Here is a 14,272-nt window from a genome sequence, read left to right as displayed (position 1 = left end):
GAACTAAAGTGTCCCAGGTTTGATTCCCAGCCAGGGTACATTCCTGGGTTGCAGGCCATAACCCCCAGCAACCGCACATTGATATCTATCTACCTCTCTCTCTCTCTCTCTCTCTCTCTCTCTCTCTTCCCCCCCCTTCCCTCCCTAAAAATGGATGAATAAAATCTTAAAAAATAAAAAATAAAAAAATAAAATAAATAAAATAAAGAGAAAGTAAATATATAATATTAAAAAAATGTTAATTATAAAACAGGAGATACTGAACCATTAAAGTGAAGGGTCATGAGATAGCACCGGAGCTCTATGGGGTAATGAAAACCAGAACCGCAAGGGACAAAACAAGCAGAGATAAGCAGATATCATGAAGATGTCCCCTAGGAAAGAGAAAGAAAGCTGCATATCCTAGCACTGTTTAGACTCCTCAGTTCTCCAGTTTGGATGTATATACAGTGGTCCATTCATTTGAAATATATAGGGAACCGTTTCGTGTGGTGTGGGAATCAGGAAAGGCCAGTGGGGAGCGAGTTGGCACACAGGACCCACACCCATGGATAGGTTGTCCCGTGAAGAATCAGGCCTGCATTGTACTTAGGCTGCTATGAGACGTGCCTCTGTTAAAACTCCCTCACCCTGAATTGAGGCAGCAAGTACTTACTATAACTTACTAAAATCTGAGCTAAACCTCCCAAGTATGGAGTGTAACCAGTTCAACCACTTTTCCCCTTGGTCTGTAACATGCTTCTCTTTGAAGTAATGAGCAACATTCTCTCCTTTGTTATCTATAAAAGGTAATCACCTACAGAGAACCTGTGCATAGTGAGTGAGGGTCATCCTCAATGTAATGTAACCAAAAAAGCAATAAAAGCCTGTCCAGGCAGGGGCCAGGGCCCTCTCTCTCTCTCACTTAGAGAACGGCCATGCCATCCCTTTTTCTCCACAGGACTTCTGCAGTCCATCTGAATTTGTCTCTCATGGCCACAACACACAGATCCTGCCAGCCAGGATCCACATTAGAAATATATTTATTAAGAGCCTAAAAATGTTTGAAATACAGAGTAGATTATTATTATAGAAAAACAGTCTCTTGTCCCCTTGCCCCATCCAAGGAAGGAGTATATTTCTCTGCCCCTTGACCTTAGTGGTCAGGTTTGCTCTCTTACACCTCTGCCCTCACTGTGAGTACACACCGGTCAACTGGCCCAAGGGATGAAAGCCATGTGGACCAAAAATGTGGCATAGAGCCACTCAGCTGATTACAGCCTATGCCAGTTAACTCCCAGGTGGCCCACAGATGCACAGACAGAATAAATGCTTGTTGTGGTATGCCACTGTGATGCTGCCGTTGCTTGTTATTCAGCAACAGCTAGCTGATACAATACACTGAGAACTAGGTGCTATGGGCCACTTAAAGACTCCTTACTCTAAGTCTTTCTACAAGAATTGACAATATCTAGCTAAAACCAACTAGCCAGGCCCTGTGCTAGGTGCAGAGGATGAAGATTCATAAAATATCTTTTCCCAAGAAAACTCCCATTCTTGTAAGAAAGATAGACTCTGATCAAATAATCATAAAATAATGTGATGTGAGGTCCACCAAAAGAGTGAGCAGAGGGTCTCCATTTAGTCCAGGGTCGTTAGGAGAGGATTCACAAAAAAGGAGATTGAAATGGAGGTCTGAAGGATAAACAGTCATTCACTAAGTAAAGAAAATAAAAACACTTTATGCAGTGGACAGATGGGTACCAGAACATTAAATGTCAAAGCCTTTGAGGAGTTCAAGTGGCAGTCACAGCTGAAAGGTGTCTCGTGAAAACAGCAATTCAGAATGAGCATAAGTGCTAGTCAACTAGAGTTTTGTTATACTAAAAATCACTGAAGTCACCACAATAAGATTTGATTGTTAAGGTGCTAATCTACAACTTTCATAATTGGACTTTAATCAATGTTTATTTCACCACAGAAAGTTCCTATGATAATGATTTGAAGACGCTCATTTTATTATTCCACAATACCAGTTGTAACAATACCAAAACCAGCTCTGGAACAACCTTCAAAGCATCAGCAAAGAAATTATCTTTGAGTTACGTCGTGACGGCACTGGAAGGCCACCGTATGAAAAGGTGACTCTGCAAACAAAGTGACTGCAAACAAAGTAACCCCCAAAATACCACCTGCACAATCTCAAGTAAAGTGGCAATAGCTGGGAAACTCCTCTTGAAATACATCGGAAATGCAAAGTGTCCTCGAGTAAAATCTTCAGCAGGGAGCCTCAAGCAGAAACACAACACTGGAGCGTAGAACAATAAACAGATTTCATTTCCAGCAATTTGGAAAGAGCTAGTGATGTCAAATTGGAAATCTGTCAAACCCGCACTTGACTGAAGTGATTGATAAGCCAATAGCAGCAACTTTTAAGTTCGAGATGATAACCTCCATTAAACAAACTATTGCACCTTGGGCGGGGAGAATCTTGCCAATCACTTCCAACTTCAAGATACGCGTGTAACTTTCACTTGGCGGGGGAAAGGGGGGTAGGAGGGAGCAGCTCTAGCTACTCCCTTCACTCTCCGCTGTTGCTGAAGAAACAGAGCTAACGTGTGCGACGTCAAAGTCCCACGAACAGTCAACCACGCCGATCTCCAAAGCAGGGGCCAGCCTTAGGGCTACAATCAGGCTGGGAGTTAAAAAGCAAGTAGAAGAAACTTAGGGAAGGAAGTACAACAGAAGCAGGAAAGAAAAAACGTTAGGGGTAGGGAGCGGCGGTCCCACCGATTGCCCTCTAGCAAGAATAGTCCCCCCAATGAGACAAATGTCTAGAAAGGGATGTTCTACTTCGCTCTGAGTTTCCCAGGAACTCAGCGTTGGATGCCCCTTCCCCGCACAACCCCACGTGAATCCTCTCTTTCCGTGGGACGCTTAGGCGAAGCAAGGGGCTCTGGACAGAATTGTGCGAGTGAGTACTAAGTAGCTTCCTGTCGCTCTCTCCGCACAAAAGGGGAGTGGCCAGAGGCAAAGGTGAAACGAAATGGTTCTCACTGCCTTACCTGCCGCAAGAGCTTCCATCGGGTGGCTCCTAAGGACGAGGAGCCTGCGCGCCCAGGAGCCGCGCCGCCGCGTGTTCTGTCCTCTCCGGAGGCGCGCTCAGACTCGCTGGCCAGAGCGTCGGAGACTCGAGACTCCATCCCTCTGGAGCCACCTGTACGCTAGCTGCCGCCACCACTACTCTCCCCTGCCAGGACCTGCCTACTTCTTCCCTATCAGGACCTGTGACGCCGACCCTCCCTCCCGGCTGCCCAGGCCCTCCCGAAATCCGCATTTCCGGTTTTCTGGTCTCCTTGACAACCAGGCCCGCGCGGCTCGCGTCATTGCACCATTTTGCAGGTGGCCACCTTGAGTGAGGGCAGACCAGAGATGGAGGGACCCTTGGCAGAGGTAGTAAGACGCTGTTTCTATTTGTTTTCTTTTCCCCTACCTCATATAGAGCTAGGAATACTAGCAAAGAACCAAAAGGATTATATTTTTGCGGGTTTAAGAACCCAGGAGAAAAGAAAAATCCTCTCTTGACCACAGTAAAGATGGCGAAATCCGCTTAGTGCTCGTGCTGGATTGGCGTTACGTAGATCGGCGTGCTGCAAACCATCTTTGGGTAGGTTGTGATTCTGCAAGCTGCAGAACGCAGACCTCGGCTGGACGCGACGGAGGTTGCACGTCGGTTACTCCTCTGAGCTTCATCGCCGGCCTGCCTTCACTCTTTCGGTGTCCAGAGCCAGACTGACTTTGAATTTGCGTACGTATGGGTGGCATATGCTGGGGGTCTCTACCCTTTTTCCCTTTCTCCCCCCCATCCCCAGCCACCCCTTAGTCCCTTGTTCCTCGCTTTTTGACCAATGTCCCTTCGTTGCGCAGCACATGGCATTCCCCTGCCTGTCGCACTCAAGTCGCCTCATCCCTGGTGGAGAGTTTCGCCGGGAAAACGAATAGTTTCTCCCGGGAACACGCATTTATCCACCCACCCCCATCCTTAGCCTTGCATAGTGCCTTGTCCCTGCAGATGATGGATGGATGAATTGAGGCTGCCCACATGGATATAGTGATTTAGGTTATTTGTTTCTATTTTGCTAGTGTCGGCTACTGATCCCCTATTCTCACTCGCACATTATTTTGCTGCGACACAGACATTAATGGAGGCGGGGGCGTTGGCGTGGTAGCGGATCAGAGCCGTGGTAAATCTGACGCAGTATTGTGCCTTTGATACCGAGGGGCGTTTTGTAGAATACTTCCACGATGACATTCGACGCTGCAACATGTCTAGATTTTTTTCTATCCTAATAATAGTAGTCACCATTTATTGAGTGGTTACTCCGTGCCAGGCACTTTTATTAAGATCTTAACCTAAATTGTCTCGTTTGGTACTTACAACAACTCCATAGGATAAATAATGCCCTTATCTCAGTTTTGCAGATGAGGAAACTGAGGCACAGGAAGAAAGTGCACGAGTGAAGACCTTAATCCAGGTCTCTGTGACTCCTAACTACTTACTAGTTTTAATTACTTCGATAGGTTAGTAAGAGGTAGTAAAAACCAACTTCACAACAGAAACCAGAGATGGTCTCACATTTTATTTGTGCATCCTGAAGTAATTTTATTTGTTTAGTTAAATGCCTTTTTAATGTTGAAATCCAATCGCTGGGGTCCAAGATTTGGAGCCAAACCATTTTGGACTTCTTGCTGTACTACTTACTGGCCAGGTCACATGGGGCAGTTGCTCAAACTTCTCAGAGCCACAGTTTGCTCACCTGTAGAATGAACATCATAATAGCTACTCGATCAGGTCCTTATGGAGTTTAAATTTAGACAAAGTATGTAAAAGCATCTGGCACATAGCAAGCACTCAATATATATTAATCCCCCCTCCTCCACTTTTGCTAAGTAATTAGGCTTCCAGTTTGTCCCCCATGTACACACTTAACCAACCTCTGTTCTCAATTATGTAAGATCAAAGCCATTTTGCCTTTTAAAACCCTCAGAGTCCCTGAGATGCCCCCCATTAAGTCTGTGTACTTATTTGCAAATTTTTATTTTGTTTTTTTTTGTTTTCTGTCTTGTTTTTTTTGTTTTGTTTTGTTTTTTAGTTGTCCCTATGTGTGCCAGAGTCAGTGCTGCATAGTGTGACTTGATAGGACTGACTTTCCAAATGAAACAGTTTAGACACATCTGTCAAGAAGTAAGATTTGAATGAAACTCTCACTTACACAAGTTTTCAGATATTTTAATCTGAGTTCCCAGTTACTGATTACCTGAGGGGTGCATGGCCCGGAAGGGGAGGGATAAGAACTTCGGATCTTAGATGCTCTGAGTACCCACTACCGTATAACCATACCTATGAAATCACTCATGCTGGCAGCCCCAAAGGGAGCATAAACCAGGGACTGTGCTATCATGCAGCAGAAGAGCAGATTATTTCTCCGAGCGTTGAAGTATAGTATTCCTCACCTTGGGAAATGCATGCAGAAACAGCATTTCAATCGCTGTACCTTCGCTGATCATTATTACAGTAGAATAAAGTTGAAAAAATATCACCTAACCAAGTGTCTGCAGAATAAACTCAAGATATCAGAGTTAGCAAGAAACATCCCAAGTCGGAGCTTCTCAAGTAAGGTATGAACTGTTTAAGTTTACCTGTTTGTAGGTCATTAAGATTAATTTTAGTTTAAAACTAATTTTAATTTCATTTTTTTAATGTTCAGGCTCAATTGTCTATAGTCAAAATAAGTATAAAAGAATATATACATATATTTATAGAGTTCTAAGGTAACATATAAAGATATTTTTAATATTTATGTAATGATTCACCGTATAAATTCCTTACTGTACCTACCAGCACAATTCTGAGTATTCAGGTTACTAAAATTCCTTGAATATCATAACAGCTCTTAATAAAGTCTAATATTATAGTCATTATTTTCTGAATACCAAATTAATAAACTTCAGTAAAGGCCATGTATTTGTGTGTTACTGCTGTGTAAAATGACAAAAGGACTTCCATGTGTGACCACCTGAGTCATTTAGGAAGATGCTTTCAGACTGCTGTACTCTGGCCAGATCCCAGGCTGCAGTCAGTCGTGACCTCAGCCTTGAGAACCCAATTGCCCTTATATGTAGAGTAACCACATTCTGGTTGGCCTGAGACGGTCCCGGTCTACACTGGTTGTCCCTGTGTAATTACAAATAGTGCCCCCTTTCCTCTCAAAAGTGCCTTGGTTAGGATGGTAAATTACGTGCATCCTACTTGTTTCAGATTAAACTGTTTGTTTATGCTGCTGCCTCTTTGGCCTACCTCTTTTACCCCAGATTTGTTATGGCCCTGAGGTTCCTTACATTACATTTGGGGGTGATATTCTTCTAATATTTAGCATATTATTTTTATCTCTGGTTTTAATTGTTTTGTTGCATACTGGTTTTTCTTATTCTGTTTTGACTTCCTCATATTTTATTGTGGTAAAATATGTATAACATAAAATTTGCCATTTAAACCATTTTAAGTATCATTTAATGGCGTTAATTACATTCACAATGTTGTATATCCATCACCACTATCTATTTCCTAAACCCTATCACCACCCAAAACATATACCCATTAAGTGATATCCTACCATTTTTGAGCCCCTGAAAATCTTTAATGTACTTGATCTTTATGAAATTGCCTATTCTAGATAATTCACATAAGGGGAACCATAATATTACCCTTCTGTGTTTGGCTTATTTCACTTAACACAATCTTCTCAAAGTTCATCCATTTTGAAGCATATATCAGAACTTCATTCATTTTTATGGCTGAGTAATATTCCATTATGTGTATATATCCCATTTTGATTAGCCATTCATCTATTGATGGACACTTGAATGGATTCTTCCAATTTTAAAAATGATTTTTTAATATTATTTTACATTATTTATCTGGTTTTTTACTTAATTTATGTTCTTCTCTTAACTTATTTGTTGTAAGTTTTGTGATGGTGTTTTTTGTTTGTTTTTTGGTTTTAACTTCTTATCTGTTAATCCGTAGACTTTTTACTCCTTACCTTTTAGTCTTTCAATTTTTTTTTCTTTTCATAGCGTCTGAGTTTAGCACTTTGATTCTTTCTTTACTCATGCAGAAAATTCTTTATGCCTTTTATTTCATTCTTACCTTTTGTGTCTGCACACACATGAACAACTTTATCCTACTTTTAAAAAACAAACTTTAAGCCCCTAGCTGGCATAGGTCAGTGGATTGAGCGCGGGCTGCGAACCAAAGCATCGCTGGTTCGATTCCCAGTCAGGGCACATACCTAGGTTGCAGGCCAGGTCCCCAGTGGGGGCCACATGAGAGGCAACCACACATTGATGTTTCTCTCTCTCTCTCTCTCTTTCTCCCTTCCTTCCCATCTCTAAAAAAATAAGTAAAATATTAAAAGAAAAAAACTTTAAAATTTTACCTATTGGACACATTTTAGACCTTTAGATCATTTTATCTTGCATGTGTTTCAAACATTTTACCATCTTGTGCTTTTATCTTAGGTCTTAGTTTATTAATAGTAGACAGGGGTTAACCATCAGAGTGACAGCTGTGAGATTAGTTCACACCCTAGGCAGGAAGCGGACTATTTTTTTCCCTCCGCTTGTCCCTGAAGAAACTTTTTAATTCTCTTCCATAGATACCTATCACCTAGAAACTCTCCTGAGCCGTTAACTTCAAGAAAAGTGGCTCTTTTAGGAATTCTTTTGCCTAATAAAATGGTCCTGTTTTCACATGTTGTTTGTCAACCATTCCTTCTATGAGAAGAGATAAGGTCTAAAAGCCGTGGTCTCTGTCCTGCACCGTCACTGGGACCTGGGGAAACTGAAGAGACCTGTAGGCAAGAATGCACATTTCCTTTCAGCAAACATTTACTCAGTTCCAACTTTGTCCACTCTTATGGGTACAGTAAAGGAGGAAAGTAATTAGTTTCTGTAGAAAAATTAAAACACATTTGCATAAAGTACAGACCTAATTTTTATAAGGTAACTAAAGAACAACACATATAATAGCAATGCCAAAAAGCAAAGGATCTGGCTATGACTCATGTGTCTGGGAACTAGCCAGGCCTCTAATCTGCCTGAGGGGGGTGTGGGAGGGTGGGAAGGAGTTTCAACTTGGTGTTCCCTAAAATAGGGGTCCCCAACCCCTTGGCCACTGGTATGTTAGGAACCAGGCCACACAGCAGGAGGTGAGCTTGAATGTCATGCACTTGAATCATCCTGAAACCATTCCCCACCACTCTCTGGGTCTGTGGAAAAATTGTCTTCCACGAAACCAGTCTCTGGAGCCAAAAAGGTTGGGGACCACTGCTCTAAAAGTCCTCCAAGTGCAAATTTCTTTCTATACATATACCTTATTAGAAACAAATTAGCACCTATATGTTTGGGCTCTTTAGGACCAACTTTACATTCTGGCTGTCCATCAGAAGACTCAAGGAACTTTGTATAAATGCAGATTCCTGGATCTCACCCCACATCTTCAGGGTGAGACTCTCCATGGCTGAAGCCGAGGGGGTCTGTTTTATGTTGTTGCTGGACTTGAGGGTTTGTTTTTCTTTTAAGTTCCTTGGGTAATTTTGAAATTCCCAGCCTGCCACTGACAGTGGACCTACATTTAGGAACTAGAGACTCATGATGATCAGTGATCAAGTTTTGCTGACCTAAACCTAATTGAATTCATTCATTTTGAAGTTCTTATTGGCGAGTACCTTAGCTGTCCTTTTTTACATTATCCAGATGGCAAGATGAACTTAATCCATTACTCATGCACCAGCTAGTAATATTCAGAGACTAGCATCAGACTAGATAACCACATTTATCTGCCACATCATCCGGCTCTGCTCTGATTACAAAAATATTTTCTAAAATCTTCAGTCATGATAGTTTGAATGAGATACAATAAAACCAAATAAGGGAAGAAAAGAGGAAGGACTAAGTACTTGAGAAACACCAGCCCATTGGCTGTGTCTACAATACAGATCAGCAGTTCTGTAGTAGTCTCTCTAGGTTGGAAAAGAGACATCTCCTTCACTGGCACTGCTGATTGGCGATTTGTAGGAATCACTGATTCTAACTAACAAGTTGAAAATGTTGCCAGGAAAGGAGAAAGGGAAATTTTTTAAAGAAAAGTTAGGAAAGCCAGAAAGGAAAAATTGTGTAGTCTTGCAATAAATTTTTTATAATAGTTCACAGAGTGGGACTACCCTATAGGTACAACTTCATTATTTGTCATTTCTGCACACTATTTGCTCTTTAATCTGCTGGAGTGTGGCTCCCATCCCTCCATGAACACCTCTGTCAGTGCCACCAAAGACATGACGTATTTCAACCCAGGAGACACTTCCCTGTCCTCTTACAGGCTCTCAGCAGACGATGCTCTTGACCATTCCTGCCCTCCCTTTTGGCCTCATGGCCACACCTGGTTTTTCCTACCCTGCAATCCTCATTCTCCTCTTCTAACTTTTCTTTCATATGACCTCTAATTTTGGAGTTTCTCAGGGCTTACTTCTGGCCCCTTTTTCTCTCTTCCTAAGTAATTTTATCTTTTCCAGTGGATTTAAGTACCAGAGCAGTTGTCTTCACCCCTAACTCCCCTTCGAGCTGCACATGGTGGACATCTCCCTGACTTGTCAAACAAACCATCCACAGTTGAACTTCACTTGTCCACCCTCGGCTCAGCTCTTCTTTATCTCATTGCTCTATACCACAGGTGGCAAACACAAGGCCCACGGGCTGAATCCGGCCCTCCACCTTGTTTTGTCCGGCCCGGCACCTTGTTCCTACCCAGCAGCAGCCCCAAGCTCTCACTTAGCTGTTAAGGAGTGGTTTACATTCACACAGTCCTAAAGTTACATTGGGCCCTTGGAAGGCAACTGCAAGGCTGATGTGGCCCCCAGTGAAAATGAGTCTGGTACCTTTGCTCTATACACAATTGTTCAAACTGGAACACAGGGAAACGTCATCTGTTCCTCCTGTTCCTTGACCCTGCATTCATATTTATTAACGGTGCATCCTAAACAGCTTTATGTTTTTTTTACCATATCCATACTACCTAGGCTATTATTTACTTAACTATTTGAGTTGACTCAATTTGTCTTATCCCAAGGAATGATATTCAGTATATCATCAGTCTGATGTATTAGTTCTTTCTAATAGTGTTCATATCCAAATTGTGTATGCCATCATGTCTGACATGCTTTTAGAAACTGCATTAACCTCCAAAATATATATATTGAATCTGTCCATGTTTCTCCATCTCTACCATCATCATGTGGTCATCTTTCACCTGGACCTCTGGTAAAGTCACCTACCCGGGTTTTGTGATTGCTCTCTTCTTCCTCTTATTCTTTTGCCTGTGGATGTCCGGTTATCCCAGCACCGTCTACTGAAAAGACCTTTTCCCATGGAACCGTCTTAGCACCCCTGTTGAAAATCTGTTAACCATAAATGTAAGGGTTTATTTCTGGACTTGCAGTTCTGTCCTGTTGGTCTGTCTGTCCGTCCATCCTTAGGCCAGTGTTCTCTATATTACTATAGCTTTTTAGTAAGTTTTGAAATCAGGAAGTGTGTGAGCTACATCTTACAAATGAAAAAACTAAAGCATAGAACCAAGATAAAGTAAAAACTGTGTTTGTGTGTGTGTGTGTGTATGAATCAGAAATAGACCTCAGGTAACCTGATTCACGTTACCTTTCTTTTATAACACCTTATTTTATAAATTATTACAAATAAATACAAAGCCAGAAAAAATTACCCTAAGAAATACTCAAAGACTACTTTGTACTTCACATTTCCTACTTGACCTCCCCAGTGGAGATGGGTGTCCTCAAACTCTTTCCTGGTATGTTTTTATGTGCATTGTACATGTGTTTGTATCCACAGAAGATACATAGTATTGTTTTGCATGTTTTGAAAACTTTATATAAATAAAATACAATTGTATAACTTGATTGTTTGCTCAACATTGGGACTTGGGATTCCACACTAAAACAGGTACGTCTGGCTCACTTATTACAACTGCTGTGTGGCGGTATGATATGCCACAATTAAACTGGTACCACCAGAGCAATACCGGTGCAAATGTAAGAAGTAGTCAGATTCTGGATATACCCTGAATCTAGAATTGGCAGGATTTGCAGGTCTTGTGGTTGTGACAAGAGAGAAGAAATACAAAGAAGACTTCAAGGCTTTTAAGCCTAAGTAGCTGGAAGGGCAGGTATCATTTATGAAGACAGGAACGACTGCCCGAAGAACAGATGTTCTGTGAAGAGAAGGGTACATGGAGAGATTGGGAATTCAGTTTTGGACATTTTTTGACATACCTATTAGACATCCGAGTATGAATATTGAGTAGACAAGTCAGTGGGTATACAAGTTCATCTTATTCAGAGGAAAGGCTTGGGCTAGAGATAGAAATTTGGGAGTCTTCAGCATATAAATAGCATTTAAGGTCATGGGGCTAGATGAGATCACCAAGGGAATTAGTGCAGACTGTAGATTTTTAAAAAAAAAAATGGTCCAGGGCATGCAAATGTTAAGAACCCAAAGAGATGAGTAGGAACCAGGTACAGAAAGGTCAGTGAAATAGGAGCAAAACAATGAGAGGGAGGTGTCCTGGAAGCCAAGTGAGGAGGAGGCGATCAGCTGTGCCATGACGCTGACAGCTCCAGTGGTGTAAATCCCTAGAATTAACCTTGTGCTTGGCATTACAGTGCTCACCAGGGACTTGGACAAGAGCAGTCAGTAGGCTGAGAAGGGCAGCAGTCATATGGGACTCCAGAGAAGGGGGGAGAAAAGGAATTGGAGGCAGGAAGCAAAGGAAACAGTTACTTGCTTTTATTTTACAATCACTTTTGAGTAATAAAATAGTAAATATAACTAGATATTTTAAATGAATGTAACGAAGATTCTTGAAAAGTTTCACAGATGCTAAATAAGGAGTGTACTAATACAAATACACTGGGTGTGTTAATTACAGGTTCACTGTGCACCTGGGTCAAACCATACAGAGACCATGTATCAAGTCGGGGAAGTTCCTCTCACTATTCCTAATTGAAGGAGTGTGTTATTTTCTTTCTTCCCCCTGCATCGATTGGAATGGCCCTAAGATTGAGCTCCTTTATTTGTGTCAGATTACGTTGATACATTTCTCTGATGAACCATCCTTTCACTCTTCAGATAAATCCTGCTTGGTCACATAGGGTTTTATTATTACAATTATTGTTTTTGTTTTGTGCCCTTTTTTAAAAAGATTTTATTTATTTATTTTTAGAGAGGGAAGGGAGGGAGAAAGAGAGAAAGAAACATCAATGTGCGGTTGCTGGGGGTCATGACCTGCAACCCAGGCATGTGCCCTGGTGTTTTGTGCTTTTAAAAAAATACATTGATTTATCATTTTATTTTAGGTTTTTAAAATCTATACTATAAGATTGATATTTAATTGTCATACATTGCCATTGTCCAGTTTTCTTACCAGGTTATATTTGCTTGACAAAATTTAGTGGAGTAGTTTTAAGTAGTAAGCATTTTTTTCTTTAATAGTTAACATATGAAAAGATTATCTGTTCCTTGAAGATTCAAGAAAGCTATCTTTGAAAGTATCCGGGTTTGCTGTCCCTTAAGAAGGGGACATTTAATTGCCAATACAATTTCTTTGATAGTGACTGGCTTATACAGCTCTTCAGTTTTTTGAGTCAGTTTTGGTAACTCGTTTATTTTCTGAAAAAATATTCATTTTATCTGTTCTCAAATGTATTGGCATAAAGAACTTTGTGATTTTCTAAAAACCTCTATTCTGTCCCTAATTATGCCATCTTTTTCATCCCTAATGTCCTTTATATCTTTTTTAAATCAGCTTTGCTATACATGTCTTTTTTCAGTACATTTTTCAAAGAACCAACTTTATATTCTGTTGATCCTCTCTTTCATCAATTTCATTGAAACAAATTAATTTTCTTTCCTTTCTTATATTCCCTTTAGGTTTATTCTCCTCTTCTGTCTTCTTAAGTTGAAATGCTTTATATCAGGAGACACGTAATGTCAGATGGTCCCACTATTCATGATGCCCCACTTGATCATTTCGGTTAGGGAGACATCTACTGCCTGTTCTCTCCATTGTTAAAGGGGTTATATCACCTTCACAAATGCTAAGTAATCAGTAGGGTAATACTTCGGTACTGTGCAAATATTGTATTACCCAACATAATTTCACCTAATGAGTTTAACAAGCACTAATGATCTTTAACCTAATCAGTTATTTTCACTGGGGCTTGCTAATGATTTTTCTGATTCTATTACTTTCTACCTTTACTAGCTAGTATTATTCCACAAAGAAGAGTTTCCTTTTTTGTTGTACCCTCTTATTTTTTTATTTTAGTTTAGTGGGGAGGTTTTTGCTTGTTTTCAAATTGTTGTGAATTTTTTTCAGTGTGTCGTAATTAATTAGTCACTATCCTTTTTGATGCTCAAGTTGTCCCAAATGTGGCCAGTAGGAACCCCTTCACACTGGCCCTTGTGTCCTTTTGACAAGTCTCCGTTAATCTTCGAGCATTTTCTTGCTCTCTGGCAGAAGATGTCCTAAGCCTACGTGTTCTCTCTGTGCCTCAGACTTGGAATTAGCCATTTATTCCTGGCACCATCTTGACTAAAAGCAGTCTAGTAATCTTTTACAGTGCCATTTTTCTGTCTTGAGAGTTAAACATTTTTACCATAAAGAATTTATATATTTCATTCTCATGTGTAAGTTTTCCTTCCTAAAATGTTTTTGCAGTGGGAAGGGAGTGCCGCTTTTTTCCTCTAATGGAGCGGTCCTGCACATGCCGCCTTCCTAAAACTGAGAGCGAAGCTCTCCTCACCTTAGCTCCCCTGGGGAGCATGTTAATCACACGACTGAAGCGCAGACAGTGATTTAGAATATCATAACCACTGTTGCTCCTCTGACTCTAATCCAAATCATAAAGCATCTCAGAAATTCTAGAGGAAAAACTCTGAAAATGATTGTCTTTCCACTTAATTTGTTTTGATGATTTTTCCATTTTACTTGTACATTTAATTTTAGATTGTAAATGCTTTACAATATAAGCTATATTTATAGCCTGCGTTCTCTGCAGCGCAGATGAAGTACCATGGACACACTCGTGCAGTAAATATTTACCAGCTGTTGGAGGTCCCTACCAAAGGCTTAGTGCCCCTCTGGCACAGATCACCGCACAGT

The 14,272-nt window shown here is 40.9% G+C and overlaps 2 protein-coding genes across 7 annotated transcripts in view; one reads left to right on the top strand and one right to left on the bottom strand.

Moving 5' to 3' along the window:
* The window catches only part of CAMKMT (calmodulin-lysine N-methyltransferase), a 342,165-nt gene extending 338,858 nt beyond the window's left edge, over positions 1–3,307 (bottom strand). Inside the window, exon 1 of one of the 2 annotated variants that reach the window (XM_028517156.2) lies at positions 3,045–3,307. In XM_028517156.2, coding sequence (XP_028372957.1) covers positions 3,045–3,182 — 138 coding nt within the window. In that variant the 5' untranslated portion in view covers positions 3,183–3,307. The remainder of the gene's footprint in view (positions 1–3,044) is intronic. The other variant, XM_036027915.1, reaches the window with a different exon arrangement.
* Positions 3,308–3,392: 85 nt separating this feature from the next.
* PREPL (prolyl endopeptidase like) overlaps positions 3,393–14,272 on the top strand; it is a 35,693-nt gene continuing 24,813 nt past the window's right edge. The window contains exons 1-2 of one of the 5 annotated variants that reach the window (XM_036027914.1): positions 3,444–3,787; positions 5,405–5,658. In XM_036027914.1, the coding sequence (XP_035883807.1) occupies positions 5,440–5,658 (219 nt within the window). In that variant the 5' untranslated portion in view covers positions 3,444–3,787; positions 5,405–5,439. Of the gene's footprint in view, positions 3,788–5,132; positions 5,659–14,272 lie in introns of all 5 variants that reach the window. The other 4 variants (XM_028515336.2, XM_028515334.2, XM_028515340.2 and 1 more) reach the window with 4 other exon arrangements.

The sequence above is a fragment of the Phyllostomus discolor genome, chromosome 6, assembly GCF_004126475.2.
Source record: "Phyllostomus discolor isolate MPI-MPIP mPhyDis1 chromosome 6, mPhyDis1.pri.v3, whole genome shotgun sequence".
Taxonomy (NCBI): Eukaryota; Metazoa; Chordata; class Mammalia; order Chiroptera; family Phyllostomidae; genus Phyllostomus; species Phyllostomus discolor.
The sequence above is the reverse complement of the archived record's forward strand: the minus strand, read 5'-3'. Positions and strand labels throughout refer to the sequence as shown.